The 18,908-nt window shown below is 41.0% G+C and overlaps 1 protein-coding gene across 1 annotated transcript; it reads left to right on the top strand.

Moving 5' to 3' along the window:
- The first annotated feature begins 3,027 nt into the window (after window positions 1–3,027).
- Window positions 3,028–17,848, top strand: TARS1 (threonyl-tRNA synthetase 1). The gene is made up of 19 exons (XM_083883735.1): window positions 3,028–3,079; window positions 3,333–3,413; window positions 4,253–4,443; window positions 5,481–5,604; window positions 6,693–6,814; window positions 7,033–7,150; window positions 8,002–8,066; window positions 8,149–8,227; window positions 8,772–8,918; window positions 9,814–9,912; window positions 10,509–10,675; window positions 11,172–11,334; window positions 11,423–11,560; window positions 12,244–12,321; window positions 14,035–14,135; window positions 14,235–14,339; window positions 15,004–15,076; window positions 15,813–15,927; window positions 16,561–17,848. The coding sequence occupies exons 1-19, from the start codon at window positions 3,059–3,061 to the stop codon at window positions 16,707–16,709; spliced, it is 2,136 nt and encodes a 711-aa protein (XP_083739861.1). The 5' UTR covers window positions 3,028–3,058; the 3' UTR covers window positions 16,710–17,848.
- The last annotated feature ends 1,060 nt before the right edge of the window (window positions 17,849–18,908 follow it).

Here is an 18,908-nt window from a genome sequence, read left to right as displayed (position 1 = left end):
CCTCCAGTTCCCACACTCCCATTTCTGGTTCCCACGCTTCGGAATCAGAAGGGGGAGACATGAGCTCCGGAAGTGAAAGTCCCCGGATCCCATCCCTGGCGCCGGTCACATACAAAAGGTCCAGAGGTGGGCAAAATACTGAGGCAAGCTGGCAAACATTATCCCAGCACGTAATCAAGGAGCTAATGAAGGCCCTTAAGGAGTATGGGCGCTCCAGTCCATATTTCTTAGGTTTGTTAAGCGGCCAGTTGACCGGGTCTGTGGTAGTCCCACATGATCTGAAGCACCTTTTCAGGTGCCTCCATTCAAAAACAGAGTATCAACTCTGGGAGGCCACCTGGAAGGCGCTTCTTCAGGACGCCCTCCCGAGTCTGTTAGAAGACGCTGATACGGCTCTTTTGTGACCTTCTGCCCCTCCTTTTCCTCTGCCAGCCTAGGAGGTGTGGATCATCCCTCAACCACATAAAAACATGTGGGTCATCCTTGCAGATGTGCTATGGCAAAACCACCTCTGCTTATCTTCAGCCGCTGTTGATGACTCTCTGACCACTTGCCTGGTGGGGATCCCATTTAAGCCTCCAGAATTTCCAAAAAATCTAATCAATTTCCAAACACAGGTAAGCAAAGAAAAGGCTTCCCACCACACCATCATCCAATCCCGCACAGTGTACAAGACCCCATTCCCAATCACCAACCCTTTGGCTCTGTGGCAGGAGTGGGTTGAAATGTTACTGCAGGCAGAAAGAGAGCCACAAGCATTTGAACTCATAGGATCCTCCTGTGCCCCTTTCTGTGTTCATTCTGATTTTAGACCCCACCAATATTACCACAATGTAAAAGAATCTGAACATGTCAAACAAACACAAAAAGAATTTGCTGCAGCTAATTGGTGCCAACCCAGAGTTAATGTCACTATGCCCTCCACAGGCGATGAGTCCCCCTCCCCTTTAAAATTGGAAATTACACAGCTTAAGAGAGAAATCAGTAAAACATTCATTTTATTTTGTGCTTTTTGCCATAAAACCTACTTCCTAAAGCCAAGAGCTCAGCAGAATTTGTGTCTCAGTAGATCAGCATGTATCTCTGCTGCCATCTTCTGGCACAAGAGACAGTTCTACAGTTTCCCAATTGCGTTCAAAATACTTAATCGTTTTTTTTCTTTTGAACAGCATCAATATACGTTTTCTTCATCTTCGCCTTACATAATTTATCTATAAGTTTTGGAATGTTCTGTCTCTTGTAATTTGTCCACCCTAAAAAGATTTTAGGAGATTTTCAGATATAAAAATTAGTAATTGTAAAACAAATGCCCTTTGTATTACTAAACATTGTATTTCTACAAAAGGTCATACATATATTATTAAATTTAGCTGTTTATTAAATATTTATGCAGTTCACACTTTACTTTCAGACAACAAATGAACTACCCAGATCTAGGCCTGATTACGGCTTTAGGTTCTTACTTACTACATCTTACCATTTTCATATTTTAACAAATAGATAAAATATTTGCATTATTTTTAAGCTCCTACATTTGTGGTCAAATAGCCCAGTGACACTCTCTAAACCATCCTTCACCACCTCATTACCAGTATTTGAAAGCTATATAAAATGTCCTTTTTTTCCACCTGAATCTTTGGCTCATAGCACTTAAGTCCATGGAGCCTGAGGTGTCCTGATACCCATTCGAGCACATTTTAGACACTCTAAACTCCCCAATTACAGCTGGAGATGAAGAGAAGGCAGCTGTTCCAGGAGGCAGAAGTGGTGTTGGGTCCTCTGCAGGCAGTGGAAGTCCAAGACAAGACCTGACCCATGATTTACTCTCTTCAAAGTAAGGATGCTACATCATGATTTCTCAAAACCATGAAATGCGGTAATGAACATCTTGCTTAAACTAGGCTACTGGGTGAGTTCCCTAGTATATTAATATGCCTAAGGTTACCAAACACATGTAAGGCTGGGACTGGCCACTCCAGGAGTCCACAGCCACCATGAGATTGTGCTGCAAGAATAGTAACCTTCCTAAATGAAGGTATCATTATTAGCTGAGAAAAACAGCAGGAGAGGCAGGAAAGATGGTTGCAGAGCAAAAGCCATGCCTGAATATCACATCCTTTCCTTAGAGGAGTCCTAGCTTCTGAGCCACTGAGCTTGGGACAGCCGCAGGTGCTCCTGTGGTTCGAGTCTGACACAACCACCTCAGAATCTCTTCTACACATTTATTTTTTTTTCCCCTCCCCTGGGAAATCAGACAGCGGTCAACCCGATTTTCATTTTATTTTAGTCTCTTTTGCAAAGAGTACTCCCATTTACTGATCCATCCTTGACTGAACATCTGTGTCAGTGGGAATGGTAGCCAGGTATCCTGGGTTCTGGAGTGAGTCCAGAGAAGGGAAACTGAGCTGGGGAAGAGTCTGGAGCACAAGTGTGATGAGGAGCAGCTGAGGGAGCTGGGGGTGTTTGGAGAAAAGGAGGCTGAAGGGAGACCTTATCGCTCTCCACAACTCCTTGACAGGACGGTGTAGCCAAGTGGGAAACCACTTCTTCTCCAGGCAACAACTGACAGGCAAGAGAACAGTCTTCAGCTGCACCATGGGAGGTTTGGGCTGTACATTAGAAGGAGTTTCTCCACAGAAAGGGTGATGCGACACTGAACAGGCTGCCCGCGGGGGGTGATGAAGTCCCCGTTCCTGGAGGTGTTCAAGCAAAGACCGGACATGGCACTTAGCGCCGTGATCTGCTTGACAAGCTGGCGGTTCGGGCATCTTTTCCAACTTAATTGATTCTGTGATTGTTCCCGTGAGAGCGAGAAGAGCGCCGGGGCGCGCTCGCCGCCTCCACGGACGTGGACAGAGCCTGGGCCGCGTCCAGCCGCCGCAGCCCGTCACGGTCCGCCTTCGCTCGCAGCACCTCAGGGCGGCCCGGACAGCTCCACTGTCACCGCTGCGGCCAGGCCGGGCCAGGGCGGCGGGGCCACCCCGGTTGCATCAGCCGCGGGCCGAGCGGCGCCTGCGCGGGGCCGCGCCCGCCCCTTCCCGGGCGGCTCCGCGCGGCCATGGCGGGCGCTGACAGCCAGGTGGGCCCCGCCGCGCCGGCAGCACGGGCTGGGGGCCGGCGGCGGGGGGAGCGGGCCTCTTCCCGAGGACTTCCCCAGCTCCGGGGGGCGGTGGGGTGTGCCCCATGGAAAAGGAGAACGGAGCTGGCGGCACGCAGGTTTTGCGGGACGAGGAGTTTGGGTCGTTTCCGCGTTGTGTTGGGCGAGGGGAGTTTAAGCGCCTTAGGAGTGAAGGACTGCCGGGGCATGGCTAAACGGTGCTCGCCCTCCGCAGGTGGACGCTGGGGGAGAGAAGAAAGCAGACTGCGGGAAGAAGAAGATGAAGGAAGGGGCTGGCGATGGAGGGCGGTCGGAGGTGAGCAGCCCCTCGGCCGTGAGGGTTGGGAGGATGCGGGGTCCTCGTTGCTGCCCTGTGCGCTGCTGGCATTGCTACAGTTTGTGCTTCTGAAGTATTTTATCAGGCGTTATAGTTACACCTCCGACAGTGTGCCTTGAAGTGCCATTGGTGTTTTTTGTATTAAGTTGCACTGTGTAATAAGAGAACAGCTCAGATTCCCATAGCTGGGCTAGGTGATGCTTTTCCCTGTAGCTCTTTGCAGCAGGAAGCAGGCAGCAGATCTCCGAGATGGAGAAAGCCTGCCTAAGGTGCTCTCCTCTTTTTCATCATGTTGGGTAGACACAGATCCCTCTGACTCCACGGAGGGCCAGCTGCTAGTCAGCAGCAGTCCTGAGCCAAGCGCATGGCTGTGCCACGCCGGCTGTGCCCAGGCGGATAGTCCTGACGTCATTACACGTGTGTAAGCTGGAGTCAGTTCCTGTCTGGGTGGCTCAGACCGGAGTGTTCCCTCAGTTTTTTGACCTAATAAGAAAAATCTTATTTTGTGTTGAACTTATACAGTCTTCTCTACTTGACTTTTTTCCTTGTGTAGTTTGTTAGATGGTGTAGTTGTTTGGTAACATACATGATTTACTGAACGGGTGTACAATGATACAGATTTCATTAAGCTGAAGTCTTGTGGTCTTACGACACAATTGATGCTATATAACCTAAAATAATGGTGATTATTTGTTACATATAGCACATACGTAGCTTTTGTCACATGGCTGCTTATGAAAAATGTATCTGTGTTGTTGGCATTCTTGACATGATGTGCTATCAGATTAATAATTTTCCTTTGTCTTTATCGTATACAGCTGAATCCCTGGCCTGCATTTATCAATGAGCGTTTAGAGATGTACAATAAACTTAAGGCTGAACATGATGCACTCCTTGCAGAAAGAGCTGCAAATGACAGTAAACCCATTAAAGTTACATTACCTGATGGCAAGCAGATTGATGCTGAATCTTGGAAGACTACTCCTTATCAAATAGCTTGTGGAATTAGGTATGTTTCTGTTCTGTGATACTACACAACCATTTTCAGATAGTGAGTTTAAGGGGATGGGTAATTTATAATTTCTTTGTTATTTATCTCAAGTCCTCTTAAAGCATGTCAAAGCATACAGTAAACTGAAGGTAACCAGTAGAGTTTTAGCTTTAGAGTGCAATTTTCTTTTGCCTTATAAAGACACAGTTTCTAAAATTAAATAAAAATAAAAATTAGGTGGTGTAGACACATTCTAATAGTGTATTTTTCCATCCAAGTAGTGCTATTGCATTAAGATCTGATCTGCTAATAAATTACCAGATAGAATGTTAGCACGGCAAACCAGTTTGCATTGACCTGAGGAGGATGACTGCTGGGTGATGTTTCAATTGATTATGAAGAAATTTAACAATATGAGTATTCTCCACGTTTATTTGCATGGGCGATATCTGTTAAGAAGAGCATTGCACATCTCCAGGTTATTCATACCTGCTGTGAAGTATTTTTGAATGATACTCAGTGAACACCCTGACAATTAAAATTGCAAAGATGGGATGATTCCTAAGAGCAAAATGCTTTTTTTTTCTTTTTTTTTTCCTGTCCATAATAAGATGCCATGTCATTGGAACCTTTTTTGCTTCTGTGATTTGAGATCATGGAAAGTGTATTTTGCCTAATAGATACAAACAGTAAAGCTTCTATGTAAAAAATGGTATTTGGTAACTTCTGAGAGGGTGGTTCTCTCTTATATTGCCATAGGATTGTGAAGTCGGGTTTGTTCTTGGAGGATGCTGCCTCTAAGTCAAGTAGGTGTAAAGGTTAAGTGTACAGCACAGTTTTCTTCCCATATCCCTAAAATATAAGTAGGATTTTTCATGAGTGTTCAGGACCGGCTAAACCAGTCATTTATTTAGAATTTATTTATGACATTATATCCACTCTGAGCGCTCCTAAAGTTTTATTCAAAGTGGAGGGCAAATTTGGAGAACTTTCGCTTGTTGGTTTCAAAATACAATATAGTTTCTTGTAATTTTACTTCTGTGTGTGTTCTGTAGTCAGGGATTAGCTGACAACACGGTTATTGCCAAAGTCAACAAGGTGGTTTGGGATCTGGACCGTCCTTTGGAGGAGGATTGTTCCTTGGAGCTGCTTAAGTTTGAAGATGAAGAGGCTCAAGCAGTGAGTATCTTTCAGCAAAACGTTTTTTTTTGTTTCAGGTTTACATTTAACTCAGCCTCTTGCAGTTAGTTAAATATTTACTGTGTTCAGAAGATGAAGAGAACAGGTTTGTGGTTTAGGTATATCTGCATTTCCTCATTGTTCCCTACTGGGGGGGGTTGTGGTACTGCAGATAATTTACATTTTGCTGTGTGCTTGTAGCCAGGTCTGCTTGCAGTTGCTGTAGTTCTTGTTAAAAACTTGTATTTTTAGCCTTCATGTTAATGTAAAGTAGGTCTTTTGAACATTTTCAGCACTGGTTTTGGGAACAAAATCGAGTAGAAAAATACTTTCTGTGTAGAATCATTAAAGTATTGAATAGACTGACTGCTCTTTTTCTTTGTGTATGCAAGAGCATCTACATTTTATTTTGGCTACTCAAATCAGATAAATGTGCACAGCCAGTAAATTTGTGAACAAGTTCTTTAGAAAAAAATCTGTTGGTACAAGAAGCTGTCAGTCAAACTCATCACAGAAGTCTTATATTCAAACCTAGCGTTTTCATATTGGCTAAATGACAGCTCTCAATTTATGATTTTGATTCGTGCTAACTGAGGCAGACTAACTCTTAAGAGATTTGGTTTTGTCAAAACCTCCGGTGTTTGTACAAGATGGAGTGTGCAGGATTTCCCACACATAAGATCGCTGGATTAGAGCCACAGCCTAATGTTAAAAGTACATCTCTTGGTGATTATGCAGATACGGCTGATTAAAGTTCATAGAAAAAAAGGTTTCTGAATTAGTTTCTTGGCTTCTTGACAATAATTACATAACGTCAGTAATAGTTGAAAGTAAGAAGTTTTTGCTACCAGGATGTAAGTTTTCCATTTCAGCAGTTTTCCAGTGGAAATGCTGCCTTTTGGAAACACTGATGCTGAGGATGAGAGTGCTGCTGGGCAGGTCACTTCTGTTCTGCACATTGCTCTAATGTGGGATGTGCCTCAAGTATCCTTGAAAGCAAGCGTTTCAGAAAGGGTTTTAAATAAAATGTAATTGGAAATGTGTCATCTGTATTCAGACTGATTCCTTCTTTATTTTACTTCTGTTAGGTCTACTGGCACTCAAGTGCTCACATAATGGGCGAAGCTATGGAACGAATCTATGGTGGCTGTTTGTGCTATGGCCCACCGATAGAAAATGGATTTTATTATGACATGTTTCTTGAGGAAGGGTAGGTTTTCTGGTTTTGTTCTTTTAGGAGCTGGGGATGGGTGGCAGTCACAGCAAAATTCCTGCTATGTGCTTGTTCTTAGAACAAAGTCGTATGTACTACTGCAGATGACTTTGGTTTTTTGTAGGACATCCCAACCACAAGTTGGTGCATTGCACTTGGATCACAAATTGAAAATGAAAGGAGAAATTACTCACTTCTCTGTGTGTTTATTTTAGGGGTGTATCAAGTAATGACTTTTCTGCTTTGGAAACATTATGCAAGAAGATAATGAAGGAAAAACAAGCCTTTGAAAGACTGGAAGTTAAGAAGGAGACACTGCTTGAAATGTTTAAGGTGGGCTGTTGTAGAAGGCTGTTTCTAGCCTCATACAATTAGTCTTTTAAGTATTTGTAACTTCAGGGCATGTTTTATTAGTGGTAGAAGAAAGTATACCAAGTTAACTTTTTCAGGTGATAGGTTCTTAGAAACTCATTTACTATATTTAGGAAAAAAAAAAAGGAAGTAATTCTTCGGTTCTTGAAAATAGGCATTGTGATTTTCTAAAACTGTTAGAATTCCTTTCTTCCCCAGGGTGATCTAACTAAATTATGTGAAGCCACATTCTTTATTTACTTCCCAGAAATGTAAATCTACAACATATTATGTATGCAGTTACATTGTATTATCCTGTCTGCAGTGACAATGGGACTGCATATGTTGCTACTGCATTCAGAAAGCTTTATAAAACTTTTTTAGACTCTTTTAAAAGAGTTCAAGCAACACTAAAACCTGCCTTTCTCTTTAGTATTTAGCTGCAAATAATTTCCTGGCACTCCTGAGGCACTCATTAATGAGTTTTCACTATTACGACATCAGGAGAATCATAGTATCATTCAGGTTGGAAGGTACCTCCATAGGTATCCAGTCCAGTCTCATGCACAGGACATGGGGTCAGGCATAGGGACACTGAGGTCAGACCAGAATTCCTGAGTTTGTCCATTTAGGCCTTCAAAACCGTTGGAGGACAGATATTGCACAGCCTGCTTGCTGGGCACCTTGCTCTACTAGTCTGTCCTCCTGTCTATCCCTTTTACAGGCCTGTTCTGATGCAACACAGCATCAGGTTTACAAATCATTTAAACTGTTGGCCACTTCTCTTTTTTGAACAAGGAGTTAACAAGTATGTGTGCTGCTTTTCTTCTCAGTATAATAAATTCAAGTGTCGCATCCTGAATGAGAAGGTCAATACCCCAACTACTACAGTATACAGGTAATTATGTGTGGATCATAAATACTACTGGATTTATGGTTCTAGGATTAAATGTACCAAATAAGTGCTTTCCTTTTCTTAGGTGTGGTCCCCTGATAGATTTATGCAGAGGGCCTCATGTCAGGCATACTGGCAAGATAAAGACCATAAAAATTCATAAGGTAAGTGCTGGAACTGCCTTAAATAAATGTTTTCACTGCAACACTTCAGATGTGTTGCTGTCTTTGGGCTTAGCCAGGAATGTACTGTGAAATGGATAAGCTGGCCAAAAACTTCGTGTTACAGATTGTGAAAGATTGTATGCTAGAATGATATTCACATGGTGTGAAGCCCAACTAAGTGTCCAGGGCCTGCAATTCCAGCACAAGTGTGAGTTTGGTTTAAGGTTTGGCTGAACTTCCTGTTTATAGTTTTTGCTCAGCTGATGATTATAGCTGTTTGTGAGCAAACAGTTGGAATAGAATAGCTACAAAGCACATTGGCTTTTAAAAAAGACAAGAGCCTGAAATAATTTTTACTTACTGTATTTACCTTTAAGGATTTTTTCAATCAGTGCTCTGAATTTCACATTAAAATTCTCCTTATGCCTTAGTTGTTCCACAGTAATGATTTATTAATAATTGCATACCTTTTCATAACAGGCAGAAGTAGTAAAATGTGGAGGCTTCTCCTTTTCTTCAATATTTTGTTTCTTTCTGCATGCAGAATTCTTCTACCTATTGGGAAGGCAAGGCCGATATGGAGTCCCTCCAGAGGATCTATGGAATTTCATTCCCAGATACAAAAATGCTGAAGGAGTGGGAGAAATTCCAGGAGGAGGCTAAAAGCAGAGATCACAGAAAAATTGGGCGGGTGAGACAGCTTTTCTAGTAACATATTTCAAAAGCACTGTGGGGATATGAAGCATCTTGAAGACAGCCTATACTTGCTTCCACAACCAAGGTGTGACACAATTTTATTTTCAGTTGGGTTGTGAAGTCAGCTGCTTTTCTTGCGAGCATCCAACTCCTAAAATAAATAACTTTGTAATGCTTTAAATGACAGTCTTATTGCAGATGTTGATCAGAGCAGGATATAGACTTCAGTCTGCAGTCTGTGAATGCTCCAGTCCACAGGCAGTGCTCATTCCTATGCAGTTTGTTGCAGCCTGTTCATGCAGTTCTTTCCTCCTGCTAGAATTCTGAATCTGCCGTATACAGCTGTGTTTTCAGATGGCTAGTTTTTGGGTTTGTTTTTTCAGATGAAAACCTTTGTCAGATAACCGATAGTTCTGAACAAGGTTAAAATGTCTGCTGCTAGTACAGCATGACAAAATACTGAAGAACTCCCCATATGCAGACCTCAGGTGTGTTGTACCTGTTTGTGACAACATGAACCAGCTGTAGTCCACACATTGAGTTCATATGCAGATAATTAAAGAGCTGCAGAAGCAGAGCTAAACATATACTTGTCAATGTGCGGAGAGAACTGTGGGGGCACAGTTGGGAGTTCAGTGTAAAGTTTTAGCTCATCAGTAATGAATAAAACAGGAAACTGAAAAATTTCTTTCCCCTGTAACTGCTGACAGACATAAAAGTACCAGTGAAAATTAATCTGGTGTGTTGGATATTGGTTGGATATTTTTCCCATGTTTTTCTTTTTGAAACTCTTCTTAGTGGTGCCCAGTCAGTAGCAATTGATTTGTGAATGTTAAGGGATAAAATGTAGGGTGCAAATACTAAGTTTTTAAAGTAATATTTTCCTGCAGGACCAGGAATTGTTTTTCTTCCATGAGCTCAGCCCTGGTAGCTGTTTTTTCCTGCCAAAAGGAGCTTACATTTATAACACATTAATTGAATTTATACGGGTAAGTAATATCTTTTGGAAGTCTTGTAGGAGAAATTGCATAATTAAAAAAAAATACATAACAGCATGCTACATTTAACAGTATTAAACTTTCTACCTGCAGTTAAAGCTGTGATAAAGGTGCTTTGTCATAGGAATTCTTTGACATTTAAATAGTACAGCTAAGCTCACGCTATTGCTATTCTATTGATTAATATTGATTTATTTTAATAAACATACTTCATTTGGTTTTGTAGACCTATTTGTTTTGAAAATATATGTAGGAAAAGAATTCTAAAGTCTGTATTATTACTGTATATTTGGGCTGCAGCATAATACATTAAGGGTCATTGAGTAATTAGAGACTGCTGCATTGCTTGCAGGGGAGAAGCTTGTTCTTCTGCTTACTTTCTACTAGAGAAATTGTTTGGGGGAAGGATGACAGAAGGGATGTATCTTGGCATGTCCAACTTGAATTTCTGACTTCTTTCTCCCTTCCCTTCCTAAGTCATGGGACTTCTGTATGGCATCATTTTTATATTTCTGTGGCTGCAGATTAAAGCCTGTACTTACCTTTGTTTTCTTTATTACTTATTTTATGTACTCTACCTGTTCTAGAGTGAATATCGAAAACGTGGATTCCAGGAGGTTGTCACTCCAAATGTTTTCAACAGCAAACTGTGGATGACTTCAGGGCACTGGCAGCATTACAGTGACAATATGTTTTCCTTTGAAGTGGAGAAAGAAATCTTTGCTCTGAAGCCTATGAACTGTCCAGGACACTGGTAAATACATAGCAGGTTGCCAGAGATTGTGCTGATTGAAAAAAAACCCCAAACGAAACCCACTCTGCTTCCTTTGCCTGTGTAATTATAAAGATGGCTACCTTCAGTTATTCATTCTGTCAGGAATGATGTAATTACATGTCTTGCTGTCTACATGCTCTCTTCACTTGAGACACTGAGAAATGTCATGTCATTTTACCATCATTAGAGTAACCTCATTATTACTGGGGCATTGTCAGTTTTGTGGCAGTTCAGGCATTCAGCTTTTAATGCTCAGTTTTAGGAGCTGTTTTATCTCCTCTCGGTGAGGAGGGAAAGGCCTACCAGCTGTAAAAGGAGATTGTTTTCCTGACAAATCTAGATAAGGCTGATGGCTCTATGCAGATTACACAGATGGCCTTATAGGCATGTGCTTCATCACCAGCTTTTTCTCCCTGACTATTCTTTTTAGAATTTTGGTTTTCAATGAGCTTTAAGTAACGAACTTTTCCTTCAGCCTCATGTTTGACCATCGGCCGAGGTCGTGGCGCGAGCTGCCGCTGCGGTTGGCAGATTTTGGTGTCCTGCATCGCAACGAGCTGTCGGGAGCTCTCACAGGACTCACCCGAGTACGCCGCTTCCAGCAGGACGACGCTCACATCTTCTGTGCTATGGAGCAGGTGGGAGCTGCTGCAAAGTGAAACTGGGTATTAAAATCAGGTAAACTGAAATTTCCATAATTGAGACATGATTTCTGTTATCATCAAGATTGAAGAGGAGATAAAGAGCTGTCTGGAGTTTTTGCGTACCGTGTATGATGTCTTTGGATTTTCATTTAAACTGAATCTCTCCACTCGTCCTGAAAAGTACCTGGGAGACATTGAAGTGTGGAATCAAGCTGAAAAGGTATAGTTCTAGTTTTATTCTTTTCAATGATGTAAGGCTGCATCTTCTGGAAGAACTTACTGCCTTCTGGGAGGTACAGTGAAGCTGGGCTGGGCATGAGCGATATAAATTCAATAACTGCCTTCAGTTCAGTCTGGCTGCTGTAAATAGTTTGCTCTCAGTACAGAGGCAGTCTCTGTGTAAGCATCAAATGAACTCTTTCTCCTTGTCTTTTTTTTAGTAATTAAAAAGGAAGAAGAGAATCAATTCTGGCAATCGTTGTAATGACACTAAAAGCCATCTCCCAGAAGTGAGGCTGAAAGGAGTAGGGTTGGCCACTGCAGGTGCAATGCTGGGGGAAAGATAGGGCAGGAATAGACGTTTGGTGTAGCAGGGCAGATAACCATCTCAAATCAACTACAAACTTTGAATTTAATATAAAAAGTTATTGTATTTTAGCTAATACTTGTTTGGCCTGTTCCAAAATGAGTGCATTAATTTTGTGCATTTAAATTTGGAGAATTTTTTTTTTTTTTTTTTTTTTTTAGCTGATGTTCTTCTAAAACTTCCCTTTTCAGAAAATAAATGTGTTTCAGCAGTAACTGAGAAGTAGCATTTGGTAGGGTCACCTACTTGTAGGTGCAGGCTGACCTGAAACTGTGATGTGTAAAGAAACACTGACTGTGTGTGTCCTTTATCTCCAGCAACTTGAAAACAGCCTCAATGCCTTTGGTCAGAAGTGGGAGTTAAACCCTGGTGATGGAGCTTTCTATGGACCTAAGGTTAGTGTGTTGCTAACCCCTAGCTAGATTTGGCTTTTAATTCTGTTTGGATAAGGCAAAAAAAGGCTGGGATGAGGAAGAAGGAATTATTTTTTTGTTAACCTGTTTTAAGATGCTGTCTGACTGAAATGCTCTGTTTTTCTGGATACATAAACTCGTAACATACTTGAGAGAGAAATAATCTTCTGTGATCCTGGTTTTCACATAGTTTAACTGCTTTAATGCTCATTTAATTAATTTAACATGAATAAACTATTCATCTACTGCTTAAACAGCTGGCTGGTTTAGTGGGTGACATAAACACAAGGTGGCACTATAAGACCTATTTTAGCAGAGCAACTTCTGCGTTGGAAATAAGCCTTTCAGCAGAATCCTAAGTCAGGAGAAAATCAAAAGTAAACTTACTGGTTTAACAAAATTTTATTCCTTTAACTGCACAGTTTCAAAGTTGCAGTAATGAAGTATGTTATTGGTGGGTTTTAGTAGTTTAAAAATCCTCATGCACTGATCATGTGAATTGTTAGGTTTCTTAAGAACAGTCTCCTCAGTTTGGACAGATTGAGTAGGGCTTTTTAGAAATTTCGTTGTTATCTTTGCACGTAAGGACACAGCACATTATGAAACGGTCTTTAAATCTTTCCTTAAAAGACCTACACTACACTTGTGTTTGTGTTCTCATCTAGTAAGCTGGTTGTGATTTCTCTATTTATGTGCCATTTGAATCAGTTTTGGTTTGTGACTTGTAGGTAAAATGTGTTATAGAAGCTAATATTTAGTCATTTCCTTATTTGATTGAAGCAGGACAAATATACAGGAACCTTTGTTAACATTAATTAATCTTGCACTTGCTTTTTATACAGTCTGAGTTTGGAATTAAATTAGATTGTAAATAATTTATTTTGATTAGAAGCTCATTGGTGACTAGCTGAACGATGAACTGCATTCTGAATGCAGAATTGAAAGACATTTAGATCTTGAGTTGTTTAAACACTGATCTGTTTATTACATGAATTAAAATAAGGCATACTGCCTTATATAGCCTGATATATACTGGTAAATGATGAGTAAGTGACCAGTGTAATACATAAATATGGTCAGGGCACTATAAGTCTGTCATTTTCTATAAGTCTTCCCTGAATAAGTTGTATCATAAGTGTACTTAGGATTTAAGTGTTAGATACAAAAGAAAGAACAGGCTTGACTTGTAGGTCAGAACAAGTGTTACTGATTGATAGGAGTTCCTGCTGGTAAGTGGACTCTTTGTTTAACAGATTCTTGTCCTATGTTCATGCCCTGAATTTGTAACACAAGCTACAAAGTCTTCAAATGCTGCATAATAAAGGAGTATAAATTTGCCACTCCAAGGCTGAAAAAATCTCATTTGTGGGGAGACATGTTCAGTTCTGCTGTATTCACTCCGTGAAAAGGCCCATGAAAGTTCCTGACTGAAACTCACAAAATATAGTCTGAGACTAAATGTAGTTCCCTCCTGATATGTTATCTCTCTAATTACTCATCCTGTTTTAGTTCTAATATTTTTTGCATCACAGCCTGCAAATCACTTAAAGCCTAATGGAGGCTGAAGTAAAACTATGCTGTTTAAAACTGCATAGAATTCCTCTGCATTGAGTAAAGCTCCATCTCTAAACAATAAATTTGATTTCAGAGGGGAATGCTTGTTTCTTAACTGTAGAAGTTTTTCTTGTTCTTCAGATTGACATTCAGATTAAGGATGCCATTGGCCGCTACCACCAATGTGCTACAATTCAGCTTGACTTCCAGTTGCCAGTCAGATTTAACCTCACCTTTGTCAGGTAAGCACAAAGGCTGGTGGTTTTAACTTCTGTGTAACTTCAGTGACAGGCATAAGATAGAATCAAGAAAAAAAAACTTACAAAAGCATTTCTTTACAGCCATGACGGCAATGACAAGACCAGACCAGTTATCATTCACCGGGCTATCTTGGGATCTGTGGAGAGAATGATTGCCATTCTAACTGAGAACTACGGAGGCAAATGGTAACGTTGGAAAGTTATTCCAGTTCAAGCAAACTCTTCATGTAGGAGAGAAATTAGCCCCAAGTACTAGAGAGTCAAGAGGATCTGTTTGTTCCACTTGCTTGCAAGGGTGAAATGCTTGGGAATACCACAGGGCAATTTCTTCTGAACCACCTTCCTTAGATATGAAATGATTAAAGATATAAAGATTCTGCATGGTACTGCCAGTGCAGGTGCAGCAAACAGCTAGTCTGCCCACGGCATATGCATCCCAACTGTTTTTGCAGCAGGACCGTCTTGCAAAGAGTAATTTCTGTAGGTGACCTACTTTACCTGTGTTAATACCCAGTGGGAGTGACCCCTCTGATTATGACAAGACTCAAAAGTAAATGTTTTGCTGTGCTTAGTTAGGAATGAGCTCAATCAATTAGGCTTTGTTAGCTGTCATAACACACAATAACAGTCTTCCAGTCAGCAAGTGCTCGTGCCCACGATTTTCCAATCCTTTTAGACACCCAGTTCTTTTGGGGAAATGATTGTAATGAATCTCATCATCTCTGAACCCCATCAGTTCAACTGACTTTAAGAGTTTCTTGTGTAGAATTTATTCCTCTCTGTAAATAGTATTTTTTGTACTGAAAAAACACTGGATCTTATATAAACTTGTTTTGTTTGTTTATTGAAGGCCACTCTGGCTGTCCCCACAGCAAGTAATGGTGGTACCAGTAGGACCAGCATGTGATGAGTATGCTCAAAAGGTGAGGTATATGGTTTCAGGGCTTTGTTTTCAGTAAATTGTATTGATCTGAAATACTTAGTTATTAATGATTAATAGTATTTATTTCAGAGACGTATTCCAAATTTTGTACATTACATTGAGTCGTTTTTTGTATTACAGTGATAATTAGCTGCTGAAGTTGTAGATCACTTAAAGATCACCTGAGTTATATTTTAGATATGTGAATAACAAATGTTGATCTTTGTGAAACTTATTTTTGGAAAACTTAGTTTTTCTTTCACTCAAATCTATCTTACCCTTCAAGTTCTAGTCCCTCATGGCCATGTGACTCTTGCAGAGCAGTAAGAAAGATGAAAATGAGTCTTTGTATATTTCGCATCCAGCACACTTTTGCCTGTAGTTCTTTCAAGCATATTATATATAAATAAAATAGTCTACAAAGATTTTTTTAAAAAATCTCTTCTAATCAGTAAGCTCCACATCCTGCTGCCTTTTACAATATCAAACTCAAATCACTACTCAGCCCAAACATTAGATGTTCACATCACTGCTTACATAATTATTTATAGTGTATATAGTTGCATGATAGGTGATGTATTTTAATTTCTTGAACTGGACTCATCTCCAAAGCCTGAACCCATGACAGTGGCTTTGTTTTAGAGTTCAGTTAATCTGAAATGCTTTAAATCTACAAGTCATGATTAGTTCATAGTCATGAATATCCAGTAGTGACAGTTTACATTTTTTTCCTTTAGGTCAGGCAGCACTTTCATGATGCTGGATTTATGGCAGATGTTGATGTTGATCCTGGTTGCACACTGAACAAGAAGATCAGAAACGCTCAACTTGCGCAGTATAACTTTATTCTGGGTAATATATTAGTTACCTTGTACTGGCTGACCCTTCTGTTACAGGGTTTAATCATTCTGTCAGCAAGGCAGAGAGTTGTAATCAGTGTTTTAGGTCAATTTGTTCCTAAGAGCCTCCACTGCCGAGAACCTCTTCTGCTGACATCATAGGTATTCCTGGCTTGTATAGCTGTCTCTGAAGGGAGATCACTGTGACCCAAGGCATTATTGATACTTTTTGCTGTCTTCTGGTCAGCAGTATGGAGATAAATATGAAGTCTCTTGTCCTTTATCAGTCAGATTTTAAGTGATTTTCCATCCTCCCAATAATTTATGCTCTAGCTTCTACTTCAGCAAAAGAAGTACGTTTTCATTGCATGCAGCCATGGTACACTTCTGAACTAGGCATGCTTGCATAAGAGAAACCTCTTTCAGAGAGAGTGATGCAGGAAAAATTAAAAACTCATCCTGAAGTACATGTTTTGAGGCAGCATGTTAGTCCTGTTGTGTAAATTGGGGATCTAGCATTAGCCTTAAAACTATTTGGGATCCATTAAGAGTAGAAGGAGCTTTTGACAGAGAAACTCTACCCCCAAGTAAGTGACAGAATTGTAAAAAAACCCAGTTAATTCCTTTGCCTCTTGGTTGTTTCTAGTTGTTGGTGAAAAGGAGAAGGCAAGTGGAACAGTGAACATCCGCACTCGAGACAACAAGGTGCATGGGGAAAGAACCATTGCAGACACTGTGGAGAGGCTGCTGCAGCTGAAATGCTCTCGTTCCAGACAAGCTGAAGAAGAATTTTAACACCATCTGCTTTACCCAGCATATAAAGAATTTCTAGTTTTCCTAATTTAGTTAACCAGAGTTTTTTGTTCTGAGCCAGATTTGAAGTATATTTCACATTTGAACTTCTTGCTCAATTTAATGGGGATCTTTCTTTAGTCAAAAATGCCTCTTTTTGTATAAAAAAATCAAGTTTTTCAATAATACTGAATTAAAGTTTCCTGGCTTCTAACCAATGACAGATGAAGCAAGATGAAATTACTTTCTGTGACTGTGAGGGAAGATTGAAACATGAATCAGGGGTATCTGTGGCATTCTAACTGCCCTGTTAAGAATAACATACATTTTGATAACAAATATTTTTCATGCCAGTTTAACAAAACCTCAGGCTTAAGAACCAACATATTTGTGCTACAGAACCAACCATGTGCTGCAGCAGCAGCTTCTGGAGTATCTCCATAAGCAAAGGAAAGGATACTTTGCCGTCCTGTCTCATGGTCTCTTACCAGTTGTGAATGTATTTGACTCTCCAGAGCTCCCAGTCACAGGAACAGGGACATGAACAGAGGCCTGCTTCTTCCATAGGGGTGGTTATCTCTGGCAGTGTCTCTTGCTCCCAAAGTTAGGCATTCCTGACTTATCCAGTGGGGCCGTCTGCCACAGAGGACCAGGCTGCTAACCATAGCCTGCTGTGCCCCTTTCCAAAGGCAGTCTCTGAAATGTGCTTGCTCTGCAGGTAAGGTCCTCAGAGCTGTAGAAGGGGGATAACACTGTCTGAGAAAAGCAGGGCATAGTAGGGCCAAAAAAGCAGCTGAGAAAACCAGTGTTACTAGGAACAAAGGGTGTTACTGTTCGTATCTCTGAGCTGTCATTACAGTAAGAGCATCTGTCATACAGAAACAAGAATCTATTGAACAAAAAAAGGTAGTGATTATTTCTTTAAGACAAATGCTGCTTTTCACTTTAATAGGTACAGTGCCGTCCATGAAACACTTCCTTCCCAAGCTTCTAGTCCAAGCCATCTCATAATTAGCAGCCCTTCATATCTTACTGCTGAGGGATCTCATCTATTGATTCTGGGTTTGGTTTGGGGTTTTTCTCTACATCTGGCTAAGAAGAGGCAAATGTATGTCACTGACAAAAATAAAATCTTGGTCTGACGTTTTTTGCATCTCTTTTATTTTATTAATCTTAACTTGAACAGCTTCAAGAGTGATTGATAACAGTACATTTAAAAAGAAAAAAGCTATTGCTACAGCCTAAGCAAACAGCAGACAAGTCTGAGGACAAGTTCAAAATATCTCACCTTTTGAAAACCTCTATGTCTTGCCATTTCCATTATTGTCTGGGCAGAAGCATTTCATTCTGCCTTTTCTCACCTATTTTACTCAGGGGTGATGGTCACATTTTATCAGCATTTGAACCCTTAGTGAATTCAGACTCAGCAGACTGTAACCCCAGCAATTTTCAGCAAAATCTATTTCATCCTCCTTTCATTCATGGAGATTAAAGGTTCCATCTAACTGCTGTGGGGGGAAGAGGGGGAAATTGATTTTTCACTGCCTTGCTGCTTTCAGAGTTACTTTTGTGAGGGTTGTTCTGTATTTTGCACCTGCTCTACTTTGCTGAAGAAGTGACTCTTGGCCATGTAGTCACTGCAGTGGAAGCAGACGTTGGCTACCCCTGGGGCAGAAGGACTCATCAACTGGTGGAGCAAACCCAGGATAGATATCACTGGCCCAGGATAAAGGAGCCACTAGCTCTGTTCCTCTCTGGAAATTGTACTTCATACTGCCTGTCCACTGGTGTATTCGTTGATTTTCAGAGAGCTCTCCTTTCCTTCTCTGGGGGTCCCTGGGCACACCATTAAACTGCTCCAAAACTGCCCAGGTTGTGTAATGAGAAGCTGGTGCTGTAAAGCAGCCGCTGGTGCTGTAAAGCAGCCTCTGCTGCTGTTTATGGCACAGTAGGTGTCAGTTTGGGAGAGGTGGTCCCTCTACAACAACCTCATTTGTTGAGATTGTGATCTTAAATACCAATAGAATAACGGATATGTAATTTGTGCATTCATTTCTAGAAACACCACCCAAGGTACAGTTCAGCACAGCACAGAGCCCCCACTGGGTGGTGACAGGACTGAGGTGTCTGCCTCCAAATCAGGTCAGTGCAGTTCAGCTGTGGATGTGCAGAGAAGTAAAGCTGGCTCTGAGGCTGTGCTCC

Source organism: Zosterops lateralis (assembly GCF_965231275.1).
Source record: "Zosterops lateralis genome assembly, chromosome: Z".
NCBI classification, from domain to species: domain Eukaryota; kingdom Metazoa; phylum Chordata; class Aves; order Passeriformes; family Zosteropidae; genus Zosterops; species Zosterops lateralis.
Note: the sequence above shows the minus strand (reverse complement) of the source record. Positions and strands in the feature narration are given on the sequence as shown.